The sequence below is a fragment of the Cygnus olor genome, chromosome 21 (genome assembly GCF_009769625.2).
Source record: "Cygnus olor isolate bCygOlo1 chromosome 21, bCygOlo1.pri.v2, whole genome shotgun sequence".
Taxonomy (NCBI): domain Eukaryota; kingdom Metazoa; phylum Chordata; class Aves; order Anseriformes; family Anatidae; genus Cygnus; species Cygnus olor.
Genome location: NC_049189.1, coordinates 8,295,294 through 8,308,513, shown reverse-complemented (window position 1 = coordinate 8,308,513; position 13,220 = coordinate 8,295,294). Strand labels below are relative to the sequence as shown.

At 46.0% G+C, this 13,220-nt stretch overlaps 1 protein-coding gene across 1 annotated transcript in view; it reads left to right on the top strand.

The window, feature by feature from the left end:
* Positions 1-4,002, top strand: part of EIF4G3 (eukaryotic translation initiation factor 4 gamma 3) — a 153,751-nt gene extending 149,749 nt beyond the window's left edge. Inside the window, 3 exon segments of the mRNA XM_040534004.1 lie at positions 129-210; positions 1,674-1,820; positions 2,752-4,002. Coding sequence (XP_040389938.1) covers positions 129-210; positions 1,674-1,820; positions 2,752-2,933 — 411 coding nt within the window. The 3' untranslated portion in view covers positions 2,934-4,002.
* The last annotated feature ends 9,218 nt before the right edge of the window (positions 4,003-13,220 follow it).

Here is a 13,220-nt window from a genome sequence, read left to right as displayed (position 1 = left end):
AATTGGGTTCCAGCTCAAGCAGTTTACGCTGAACATGAACCTCCTGCCAAATTCAGCAGTGGAGTTTGGAAACAGTTGCTCTTACACACCCGCGTGTTTTTAACTGGTCCATTTACTCTTGATTTCAGGCTAATCTAGATGAAAGCCAGATGAGTTCACCTACATTCCTTAGAGCTTTAATGACAGCAGTTTGTAAAGCAGCTATTATAGGTGAGTAACTTGCAGTGTAAACACCATACAAACAAAACATGCAAAGAGTTATTTTACAGTTTTCGGGTTTATATCATTCCTCCCCCCCCAAGCTGTTTATCATCATACAGTAAAATTTTTGAACTCTGTTGAATTCTAGTGCTGAGGAGCAGGATGTCCATTCCCCCTGCGACAGCCAGGAACGTTGCTGGGTAGGGTGTTCTCAAGGCCCTGGCGTGTCCCAGTGACCTTGCGTGAGCAGATGTTTCAGACGACTGAGTAATACCAGATTGTTCATTGGTTTTTCTAGTGAAGGTGGAAATGTGCTAGACGTTATTAAGTTAATTAGCATTTCCACTCCTGTCAGCAAGCTTGCGTGGGCACTCTACCATCGCAGATTGCCACATGCGAGTTGGAAACGTGGGTTGCAGAACAGAAGCCAGCTTGTGTATCTGTCTTGTTAATAGTTTTATGTCCAAAGCAAGTTGCGTTTTTAGAAAGACAGTTTATATGAATTATTTGTATGTACAGCAGTTGGTTGGAAATGGAGGAGGTGGATTCCCAAGTCAGACATGTGAGCCTCAGACTCCCAGGGGTGCTTGAATAAAGCGCTGCAGCCAGAAACATCTGGTCAGTTCACATTGTTTTCTTTAATTTTACTGGTGGCATCTGGCAAGACAAAAAATTGTGCTTGTAAAGCACCCACTTCTGTTCCTAGCTGTAAGAGTCATGCTCAGAGAAAATGGTCTGAACTTCATCTTGTCGCTGGATGTGAGGGGCAAGATGCAGCCCGGCTCCTTTCTTCTCAGAGAACGGAACCTTTCTGATGCCACCTAGTGTTAGTGGCGAAGTGACACAGGATTTTATGACAAATGTTGAAGGGCCTCCTGATGAATCTCTGCTGGGGGTGTATCTGAAACATCTTGTTCTGTTTTACTTTTTGACCTTGCCTCTAATTGAGGATTTTTCTTTTGTTTTCAAAAATCACTTAATTGTGTTATATGATCTACTTTAAAAGCTGCTAATTTACCCATGTTGCTGACAGACTTCTAACATGTATTTTTATATATTCCTGATTTCCTATGTCGTGTGCAGCTGATGGTTCTGTTTCTGCCTTTAGTATTTTTAGGGGGGAAAAAAAAAGTTATCTAAAAACTTTCTATATAGCTGAGATTTTAACTCCAGCCATTGCACCCACTTTGGACATGATTTGCACTGCAAAGTTAGGTTGTAATTCTTTGTATATTTCAGCTGACTGGTTAGGGCCAGGAGCACTGCAGATGTTGGTTGAATTTGGGAAAGCGTAAAAATCAAGACTTCCAGAAAAAGCCTTTGATCAGAAATACTTCCTATTGTTTCTCATCGTGTTTTGTCTCAGAGCTAACCTGTATCTGTAATTTCTACTTGAATAAATAAAGGAGATAAAAGATCCACCCCTGCTGCCAGCTACCAAAGCTGATCCTATTTTCTTCTCTTCCCTTCAGCGGACTCTTCTAGCTTCCGTGTGGACACTGCTGTTATCAAACAGAGAGTGCCGATCTTACTCAAGTACCTAGACTCAGACACAGAGAAGGAACTACAAGCACTTTATGCACTACAAGCATCAATAGTAAAACTTGATCAGCCTCCTAGTAAGTGTTGTCTCTGAACTGGGGTCTTGAACCCTGACAGCTTAAGGAAAGGTTGTTTCTGTTAAAATCCAGCAATAGAGTCTGGAAGAGGATTGTGCTTTTCTTGACAATGAAAACAAAGTTTTACCTTTTTACATAGCGGCTGAGAGAAAATAGCATACAGTGGTTTCTGCTTCTCCAGATTCCAGCTTTTAGAGAACTGCAGTTCCCCAAATGCTTTGCTGGAGGTGGGATTTTCTCCTGATTGATCCCATAAGCAGCCATGCAGAAGGAAGGACAAATCTCAGTGATGGAAAGAGAGAGAAAAAAAAAAAAGTTATCTGTTGAGATTTACAATACCTGGACATATGAGAGCGCTGTGCGTTGTAATTGCATTATTTGCTGCATCAAAGGAGTTGGGCAACTGATGAGTCTTGTCCCAGAGACACTGTAGAAAAATGGTGTTGGAAAAGAGGCGGGGGACTGCAAGAGGAACAAGGGTACCCAGGCAGTCTGCAGCACCTAACGAAAGAGTGCACAAAACCACCCATCTTGATCATACTTAGCTTTAAGGGGCTAGTCGTTTGTTCTCTCTCCTGCTGAGCCACATAAAATCAGGTGTTGGAGAGGAGCCGAGCTGCATGATCCATGGAAAGGAGAATGGGCAGTCGTGGATTGCCAGCCAGTCCCTAAATAATATGTTCTCACGGCCACTTTCCCTTTTCTGCAGAGCATATGTTATCCCACAGCATCAGAGGGACCTGTTTTCCCTCTCAGCTGTGTCTAACCAGCCAGGAAGCAATAACTCAGTGACAGACCTTCCTTTTACTTGTGTCTGCATCTCTTGCATTAAAGGTCACATTAATCCCCTTATCCGTAACCACGTCTTTGTCTACTGACTCAAACTGCGCAGTACTAACAGATGTTCTCTCCCATTATTCCATTACTGCAGATTTGTTACGGATGTTTTTTGATTGCCTGTATGATGAGGAGGTAATATCGGAGGATGCCTTCTACAAGTGGGAAAGCAGCAAGGACCCAGCGGAGCAGAACGGGAAAGGAGTAGCGCTAAAGTCTGTCACAGCATTCTTCACATGGCTACGGGAGGCCGAAGAGGAGTCGGAGGATAATTAAAACTTAAAAATACAGGAAAAAAAAAGAAACAATTTAAGTATTTTTTTAAAAAGTTTCACATCTTCGCCAATCACAGTGCAGCAAGGCCAATTCTCGCGCAGACCCCCCCTTGCCCCACACATGCACGAGTGGGAGAGGTAAAAATAGATAAACACAAAGGTGATCATGGAGGAAAAAAGGTACTTGAAAAAAAGTAAACTTCAAACCTGAGGGCGGGAGCACTAAACCAAAATACATGTATTATTTATAGAAAATATTTTCTGTTTTAATCTTTTTTCTTTTTAAACAAGGACTCATACTTACATAAAACACAAAGCGAAACAAATCTGTTTAGCAAAAAAAAAGTTTAAAACTTTTAATTTATTATTTTAAGGACTGCAAATGCCAGTGTAATTTTTAAATTTGCAGTTTCTGTAAACAAATTGTATAATAGAACAAAAGCAGAGAAATAAATTTCCCTCCCCTTCATATGCACCTCAATTTTGTTTCAAAGCATGATAAAATAGACAAAACTTTTCAAGGGGGTTGGGGTAAGCTAGATGAGGAAGAGATCAAGTTTTTTTAATTGTCATCAGATTTTTCTGCCTGCATCTCAGCTTGCTTCAGAAATTAAAAAGAAAATAGTAATCAAAACATACATAACCTTGGAACAGAAGGAAATGCATTTGAGAAAACTGCTGTGGACCAGAGTGCTCCGAAAATAATTCATTCAAAACAGTGCTACCCTGGGGAAAAAGTACTAGTGATACTTTCAGAACCTTTAGAGCAACTTTAAGGCTTGTAAATACATAGAACAAATATTTAAAAAAAAAAAAAAAAAAGAAAAAAAGAAATTGACTCAATACTATTTCTTTTCACTTTCAAAATATAAAGAACAAAATAAAGACAAACATTGCAAGTTTAAAAGAAAGTAAAACGACTTCTCCTTTGACAGCTGCTGAATGTGTGCACCATATCTGAGCGGTGCTGGCTTCCTTTTCATTGTGTAGATCCTCGGTTCCAAATTGTGTACATATAGTGTGTGTATGTATGTGTGTCTACCAAAAAAGAGGGGTGAGAGCAATTGTTTTAAAAAAAAAAAAAAAAAAGGAAAAAAAAAATAGGGGGTTGCTGCTTGGGAGACCCTTTCTGCAGAGAGAACTTAATGGCTGCTGAGCAATGAGCAGCTAGCTGGGCTGCTGCACCACATAGGTCTGTCTGGTTCCCAGCATGTTTCTGCAAGGCTGGGAGGTGATCTCGGGGCGGTCGGTGCCCGATCCCAGCCTGGTTCTTCCAGCCATGTGACCGCAGTGTTTCGTGTGACTTGGAACGGTGGCGTTGTCCTGGGGACTTGTGACTGCAGTGACTCCGGAGGTTGCAGCTGTCCGAGCAGAGAACCGATAGCCCTTCTCCATGGCTTACGCATCCGTTGCTGCCCAGCTTCTACCACCGCCCTTTGCATCTGCTGGTTGCCTCGCTGTGCTTAAGGAACCCAAAAGCCCACACGGGTGAAGATGAAAGCGACCTACAAGAGTCAGTGGAACAAGCGCAGTGAGCGATGCGGTGCTCTTCCTGGCTCTGCTCACCCCGTAGCGGTTTCTGAAGTCTGAGCGCAGCCCGGGCACAGATTAACAGTGGTCACTTTGCGGTGCGGGTGGAGCGCGTGTTGTCTCCGTGTCCAGAGGGACCTCAGCCCTGCCCCAGTGCCGCACAGTCCTCCAAACTGAGCTGCTGCTGAGTACCTTAAGTCTCTTGTGTGTCTCTCTTCAACAACCAAAGATGACCTGCTGGCTCTCACTGTGAAGAAGCATCTACAATAATACAGTCTGCAAAGTTTGTGAAGCCCTAAAATGTAGTTTGTGAACTGTGGTCTGTGGACCACGAGTAACCTGTGGAGCATTTGCTGGTGGTCTGTGCAGCACTAGCTGCTCACATGATGCTGTCTTTTTCTTTCCAGCTGCTAAATCACTTTTTTTTTAAAAAAAAGAGGAAAAACAAGAAAAAAGGCTACAAATACATTAAATACTTTCCTAATCTTACTTTTACATGTAAACAATTGCTGTACTTGCATAAGGATGTTGTTTGATCACCACGGGGAAGGGAGGAGGGCGCCTGGTTGTGGCTGGAGGGGGAGATGTCCATGAGACACTTTCCCTGTTATCGTGTTCCACGCCATGAATCTGAGCTAGAGAATCCATGGCCTAAAACACTAGAGCATTGGTTTTTTTTGTTGGTTTTTTTTTTTTTAGTAACAATAAAACACTTTTCTCTGATGTTTTGTTAAAAAAAAAAAAAAAGAAAAGAAAAAAATCTCACCCTTAATATATGCATATGTATGTATCTGATGTATGACATCCAGCACTTCCTCCTCCACAGCTGCTTCCCCCTTCCCACCCCACAACCCTCCTGGCCTTGCAGACAGACTTACCAGTTTGTGATGGGTGCTCTCAAGATCTCCAAAAGGCTCATCCACATGGAAACCCCCTCCAGGAGGTCTCAAGGTGTGTTTTTTTTTTTTCAGGTTGTGTGGGTTATGGGAGTGCTCTTCTTGCAAAAGTAAACTGAAGCCAGAACAAGGGTGGGTATGTGATGGTTTGTAGCAGTTAAATAGTTGAATTAAATGGATGTGAGTTTGTATCAGACCAAATACATGCCAGGTTGCACAGTGCTTGCACCTGATGAAGTTCCTCTCAGAGGATGGGCAGCGTCAGACCCTGCTGGGAATGTCTCTCTGACACCAGAGCCACTCCATGCAAGGACTGTGATTTATGTGTTGATTGCCTTGAACCAGAAAGGTAGAAATTGTGAGAGCCTTTGAACAGCCACGTGAATCAAAGTGGGACAGGGCCGGGACATTCGTTTGGAGAGCTTCAAGAAGGAGTTGGAAAAACACTGGCTCGAGGGAATGGTGAGCACACGGGTAGAGGAGAAAAGTCTCTCCCCTCCTTGTTTGAGTTTTAATGTTAAATGTTCCGGGGAGTGGGAACTTGTCCTGTTAGTGTCATGCATGTGACAGCAGGGGAGTTTTCAGAGATTTTAAGAATGTTTTCAGAACTGTCCAAGAGCTCTGAAAATTAGGGTTTGCACCATGGCAAGTTTTATGGTATCTTTAGATGAATTAAGCTGCACAGGGAGCCCTGTGAGCACTTTATGCACTAGACCTTTAGGCCTCCAGCTGTGGATATGTTGCCTTAAGGTTCAGCATCCCACAAGTGTCACTACAAGGAGCACATTTGATACAAGTCTTGGACCAAAACTGCTTCCTCTGCTCCCCTTGCATTGTTTACATGCTCCTTGCTTACCTGTGTCTGTACCAAGCTGCGGCTGCTTTTCAGTCGCCTTCTAAATCAGCCCGGGTTTGCAGGCAGTTGTAGCTCTTCAGAATGTTGTCCATGAAGATCTTTGCAACACGTCCCCTCCTCTAGGGTGTTAAAAGACAAAAACTGTAAGAGATGCATGAAACAGAAAAGGAGGTAATTAATTATAAGAGGTTCCCATGGGAATGTGATTTTCAGAAGCCTCATTCTACGTAAATGAGGAGAGGTGAGCTGTGCTTACTCCTGCGTAATGATACAGCAGAGCCTAAGCAGGGAGGACAGCAAATTTCCCATAAGAATACTAAATGTTTGTGGTTTTGTCCTCCCTCTCGCCCCCAGTCCTGGTCCTGTAAGGCATTTAAATGTGTCTTTGGGCAGGCTTGTGAGCGTGGCAGGGAGTTAATGCAGCTCAGCACGAAGGAGCTGCATTAGAAGCCATTTGCACTGCTGGGAGCCCGTCTTGTGCTGGGACTGTGCGCGCCATCAAAGGCGCAGGTAAGGAGGAGCAGATGTATCACTTACGTCCCTGTTTGTCTTTATTGCTGGAAATGTCTCCAAACCTGAAGCAGTCAAACAGAAAATTTCCAGGCCAGGTGTGTGCCTAAGGCTGATTTCTTTCTAGGAAAGTGTTTTCAGAACCGGATCAGCTGTTTCTGTGAATGAGGTCAGGGAATACACGGATATCAGACCTTGCTCTCTGTCTGCTCCTGTTAGCATGTTTGGTTTTTTAGCCTTGTTTTCTCTCAATAAGCCTCGGGTCCAGGAGCAGACCTGGGTGTGCAACTCCTGCCTTTTGCTTTTCACCTGTAAAACTGCCAAATCTGGCCACGTTTCAGCTGTGCTCTGCCTGCGCTGAAGGGGACTGACGAGCGTTCGGCTCACTTGTCTGTTTTCCCCTGCTGTGCAGAGGGTACGCAGGGCTCTTCGCTTGCCACTCAAGTTGCCAGAGCTGTTCGAGGCCTTTGCCCTGGAGCCGAGGAGCTCCTGAACCCCCCAGGCTGCAGCACACTGCTACCCACAGGCACACCAGGGTGCTTTCCATTTCCAACCGGGGCAGTAGCACCCAAAAACTCGTGACAGATGTTACGGTTACTCTGCAAGTGAGAATTGGCACGGACAGCCACAGTCCAGGCTCTTGGGTTGGTTGCAGGGGATGTGGTTGTGACTTCTGTCTGGGACCAGTACTCCCTGGTGCAGGAGCTGGTAGCCAAAGAGGCCATGTGGAAAGAGGTTTGGGAAAAGGGATTTGGCTGCAGAGTTATTGGAGTGCACAAGGCAGGTTTAAGCAAGTAGTAATTTACATTGGCCCTTGCTGCATTTCCCTGTGACCCAGAGCTTTTGGTTCCAGCCCTATAGACTATTTTTTTCAGAGAAAGGTTAAAACAGGGCCTTTTTAAAAAAAGTCCTATTAACTTGCTGAGTGTCCTGAAAACACTTGAAAGCAGTAGCAAATGTGGCATCTTGATGCCAAGAGGGTGGCTGTGATCATTCCTGCTACGTTCAGTCCCAACAGGAGTCATTTTTATAGGGGAAGGGACCTGAAGGTTGGTGTGTTCAGAAGCGGTCACCGCAGAGCAGAAAAGTCACTGGGGCCATGCCCCCGGTGCTGGTTTGATCCATTCCACAGGCACGAGAGGGTTCAGCTTTGCAGGCAGTAAGCTCAAAATCAGACACGCACCCCAGAACCCTCTTGTGCCCTCACATCCAACACCTCTGGCTTCCCTAAAGACGACACCAGGGAAACGGTTGTAACTGCAGAGCAGCCTCAAGGCCACAGGTGGATGTGCTGACAGTAGGGGTTCGGTCAGGGCTGCCATGCCCGTGGGGATGAAGCAGGGGGCAGATGTTCAGCCTAGCAAGCACTCTGAGCTCATTTTATGTCGGTCTGGCAGGGAAAGCTTGGCCTCTCTGCTCTTTGGAAGAGGTTGGCCCTCTGCTGCTACCTGATCCCAGGCCAGCAGAGCGGCATCCCCAGCCAGACGTGCAAGCTCTTCACACGCTGCTTTCTTTTAATAAGGTGCTAACCCAGAGGCTTGTGTGAGCGGTCACATGCTGATAGAAACCCCAGGCAGTGCACTGGCATGGCCTGGGGGCCACATGCAAGCTGCAGCCAATGTAGGATGGAGCCTGAGGCTGAGGACGCTTCAGCCTGGAGGGTCCTGCTTGGCTGCTCCTCACCCCAGCTCCATGGATAAATTATCCTCAAGGAGCCATTGCAGGAAAACCACGGTGGTGAAGAAGCAACTGCAGCAAGCGAGAGATTGATTACCACTTAGCTTCCCGCAGTGTGACTAAATCCCTGCAAATATCTGAAAAAAAAAATGAACCAGAAGTTTTCTACCCTTGTATTTTCCGTGGGGCCCTGCTTGCTGCCTATGGTAATGGCCATGGAGCTGTGGTTTACTGAAATAATGCCTGCTTATTTAAATGCTGCTGTAGGGATGCCCTGACCATGAGCTGTGGAAAGCTTTGGTCATGTGGCACCGGTTTCTCTTCCTTATTTCCAGCTGCTAAATTGCAGTGAAATGGCAACAGAAATAAAGCCAGCTCCCGCTCCATTGAGTACTTTCCAATGGGGAATTTGTCCAACTGTGCAATTGCTGTCCCAGCTGCAGGGATGTTTGTGCTGTGACTGCAAATTGGAAAGGAGAGAGGGGTCTTGGGGAAGGCAATCGATGCTTTAAGGAAGTTCAGAAACCTTTGGATTAGAGTGAGCAGAGAAAACAGTAAAGCCTTGCTTTTGCATGCTTGGTTGTCTTGTTCCAGCCCCCCGTGAGGGTTAATAGCAGATGTTGTCGCAAAGCAGAGTTCTGCCAAGCTCCCGGGGTGCAGACCATTAACGAGCACCAAGGAGAGCACTGTTAGAAGTGTTTTACTACAGCACTGCAGAGAAGAGCTGAAAAGATCATCTCAGCTGGTACTTTCAGGTCTCGCCTGTGGAGGAAAATGGGTTGTTTCAGTTTTTCAGAACAAGCTATTCTGAAATAATGCTGGGTGTAAATGCTCTGCACTTCTAAAGATGGTCTTAAGTGAATGATCTGTTGGGCCTGGCCACCTCCCGATCGTCTGTGTGTGACCGAGTTGTGCTGGGAACCCGTGTGCTTCATCAGAACCAGGCAGCCTGTGAAGGGAGTGGGCACTCAGCACCCTGCAGGGCTGCGGCACTGCTGCCACGTTAGCTTATGGCAATGGGCACAGCCCACGGCTCTGTTCTCCTGCTGCACAGCCCTGCTTTGGGTGTTCAGGGCAGAAATAATTCCAGGGATCTGTCACAAAAGTAAACCGTAACAGCGGGCTGGTGGAGCCCATCCCGGCTGCTTCCCCCCCGCTGGTGTCTTACAGCATCGGTGCCTGCCTTGGGATCAGCTGACGCACGATGTATTTTTTATACAATGTGTTCATCAAATACAAGAAATTTCACACACCTTCTCTGCAAAAGAGAGGACTCAAGTGTTTTACCCATCCTCCAAGGAAAGGCAAACGGATCTCACTCTTCTGGCTTCCTCCACCATCACAAGGTAGTTATTTTGAGCAGGAGCCTGGGCTGTGGCTGACAAATCTCAAAGAAAAGCCAGTTGACAGGGTTTCCCATGGAGAGACAAGTGAGCCAGCACTAGAACTGTTCGTACGCCTCAAACAAGAGCCATGGCCAAAAATGCTTTGAGTTCCTGCTCAACCCAAGGGCTTTCTGTCTTCCCAGCAAGGCTTGCTGGCATGGTGATGCTCTGTTACGGCTGCAGGACCAGCGCGGAGGCCGGAGTCCAGCCAGGCTGCTGAATGTGCTGGGCGTGCTGCTGGTCGCAGGGGCGTACAGTGCATGTGCAGCAGCCAAAAAAGAGCTTTTGTGGCTGCAAAAGCATCCCAGCTGGGAGGTGTTCCTGGCAGTAAGTTATTACCTGCCCGGGTGAGGGGAGCAGCCGCTGCCTGCTGTGTGCTGCAGCCTGCTGTGAACCAATTTTAATCTGAAACAGCGTTTGGTTCAGAGAGCAAAGGGATTTAACAAAACACTAGCATTCCTGCTGCCAGATATTAACCATGGGGACACACAGCTTTGGGAGAGGTGTTTTGTCCCAGTGTGAAACACTGAGCTGGTAGACTTCAGCCTCTCCAGCTTAGGGGAGCCATCACTTCCACTTGCCAGCTGCGGGTTAAGAAAATCACTACTGTAATCCCAGAAGTGCTGTGGAAAAATCACATCTTCCAGGCACTGGTTTCCCAGTGATGACAGTAGCCTTGTTAGCACTAAGGATCTATTTTGGATTAGGGCATCTCTAGAAAAGCAGCAGCCCGTGGAGGCTACGTAGTCCACAACATTGTTCTGCAAGGCCCCTCCTTGCTGGTCAAGATTTCTGTCAGCTCCAGTGGCAGGTTCATTTCTATCAGACATAAAAAGCCAGCTTGGCTCCAGAACAGAGCAAACTTTGGTATGTTTAAGCATATTTTTATTCATTTGCTAGGAGCTAATATAAAAATGGGTGAGCAGGCCTGAAAGTGCACAGATGAACAGAATACCACTTGAAAAAGGGGAAGTGGTTTGACAAGAAAAGCTGACTGGGAGCCTCAACAGGTACCGTTAGGAGGGCAGCAACAGAGCAGCTGGGAGGTGGTATAGGGTGCCGGTGGAAAGTAGGACAGTCCATTGGAAAAGTATGGAGAAAAAAATTATTAGGAGGCTGATAATGAATAAAGAGATCAAAGGCGGTGTCTGGAAGGGCAAAAAGTGTCAGGGAATATGCGTTTCTTTGAAACCAGAAATGGGGTGATTTTTGCAGTTACAGAAAATATGGGGCTGACAGTGCAACTGAAAGGAGTAAGTATGAATTAAAGAGAATTCTGTTGTTCTGGGAATCGTTACAGATGTATGCTTGGTAAAGTAGCCAAGCAAGCCCCCAATCAGCAACAAAGTGGAAAATTGTGGTTAAAGAACATCACATCATCTCTTCCAAACGTCCATTTGGAAAAAATCCAGAAGTAAAAAGCAGCCTGAGCGTAAAGACAAGAATGGCGTGTGCTGTCTCAGTGACTGCGGGAACGGTGACGCCACTTCGTAACGCAGACAGACAAGTCCCTCGTCACCTGGTACGTGCATGTGCTGCCGAGGGGCTTCATACCCCTGCAAGGTCCCTGCATAGGGATGTGAGAGCTACGTTAAATGCAGTTAGTCTGTGATGGTTATGGGGTAGTTATGCTCAGCACCGTTCCCCATGCAAATCCCCTGTCTGTTAGCTGTGTCAAGCTGAAAACCTCAGCCAGACTGTGCCTTCCCGGCCTTCAAGTGCCTTCATGCCACTTGCTGAGCAGAAACTTCGAGACAGGAGAGCAAGGGTCCTGCTCAAGCGCTCTGTGGGTTTCCATAGATGGGTTTGCTGAAAATTTACCAACTGTGGCCACACACTGAAGTTGGCAGAGCCAGACCCCCACCCAATAGCGCGGTCAGGCTGCCAGCAGTGCCAGGCTGGGTCTGTTACAGCGTGCCTTGGCCTCGAGGTTACACCAAGCTGGAATTACCTCGTTCAGATACACGTTCAGAGAGAAACAGGTCTAAAGGGCAGAATTTGTAGGCACGTGCTACCCCATTTAAATTTGATGAAGGCATCTCAGGGAATCTTTGATTTGTTTTTCAAAGCACGAGAAGCTAAAGTAGCAGCAGAATGTGAAGCTTTAGGGATGAAAGAATGCAGCAAAGGGAAGGAGTTCCCCAGTCTGCTTGCAATTAGATGCAGAACAAAACAGAAAAAGACTCAAATTCTCCTTGAGCCAGGCTGACTCTAGGCCAAAATTTTTTAAAAAGTTTTTACACAACAAATGCAAAAGTCAAGATAAAAATGGAAAAATAAATTTGTCAAAGTGAGATAAGGACACGAGGCAAGGCCTAAATTATAATCAGCATTGAAGTTTGAAGCTGCAGGCCAATATTAAAAGAGAATTTGGTGACAAAGACACAGTGCTCACTTAGCCAGCAGGATCATGAACATAGCAGCGGAAGCTGATTTCAGTGTACACAGTGCACAGCGTGACGAAGGTAATAATAATCTTATGTTTTGTAGGGTATGTGGCAGGCAGCTGTTAAACAACACAGGACAATGATTATTAAATTATAAGAATTCACTTTAATTAAAAATTGTGACAAAAGGGGGGAAATATTAGGTAGTGTGGGGTAAAAAAGTAAACGAGAGTGGCTTTCAACCCCTGGAATGGTGACTCTGTGACCAGATGCACTGAAAACAAAGTACAACAGGTTTCTAGTGGGACATGTGGCATTGCTCTGGAAAGCCTCTAAAGGATATGGGCTGGAAACGGTAAATTATTTGACATGCAAATTTTATGGATACTCATCTAAACAGTAGCAATGTCTAAATGATCTTGTTTAAACTGTGAGCTGAACCGTACAGTCAAAACCCAAAGCTCTAGGCAAATTTGTAGAAGCTTTAGGACTGCTGGAAGCTGTAATAAAATTGAACAATTTTTGGAAAAAAATCCATGAATCAGTTGGGGTTCATACCATTGCATAGAACCTGAAAGGACAGGAAAGGTATTGAAGGTGCTTAGTACTTATTAGAAGTATTTTGTAATGATGATAGTGCTGTATACAATCACAGTTTGATGGCAATTTCCCTGTCCTGCACTGTTCCCTTCCTACTGTGCATCCTCACCGAAGCATGCAAGGTCACCATCAGTTCCTACAGCTCCACTTCTGCTAGTGGCACGCCCTGGGTGAACAGGGAGCGGGGCACAGATGCCACAAGGCCACCCAAAACGCGGGGTGGAGGGGAGAGATTCAGCAGGAACGTGCTCCCTCTGCAGCACGCAGCTGCCTTGCCCAGGCACGGAATTTGGGCAGGAGGCCTCCCAGCCCACTGGGGTCAGGCAGGCATGTGGCTGTAAGGAATGCACAGGGGCCACAGCTCCCCTCTGGGCTGGGTTTAGAGATTCAAAAAAAAAAAAAACCAGGGAGGGACAACAAAATCCTTTCTCCTCCTCTGCTTGCATC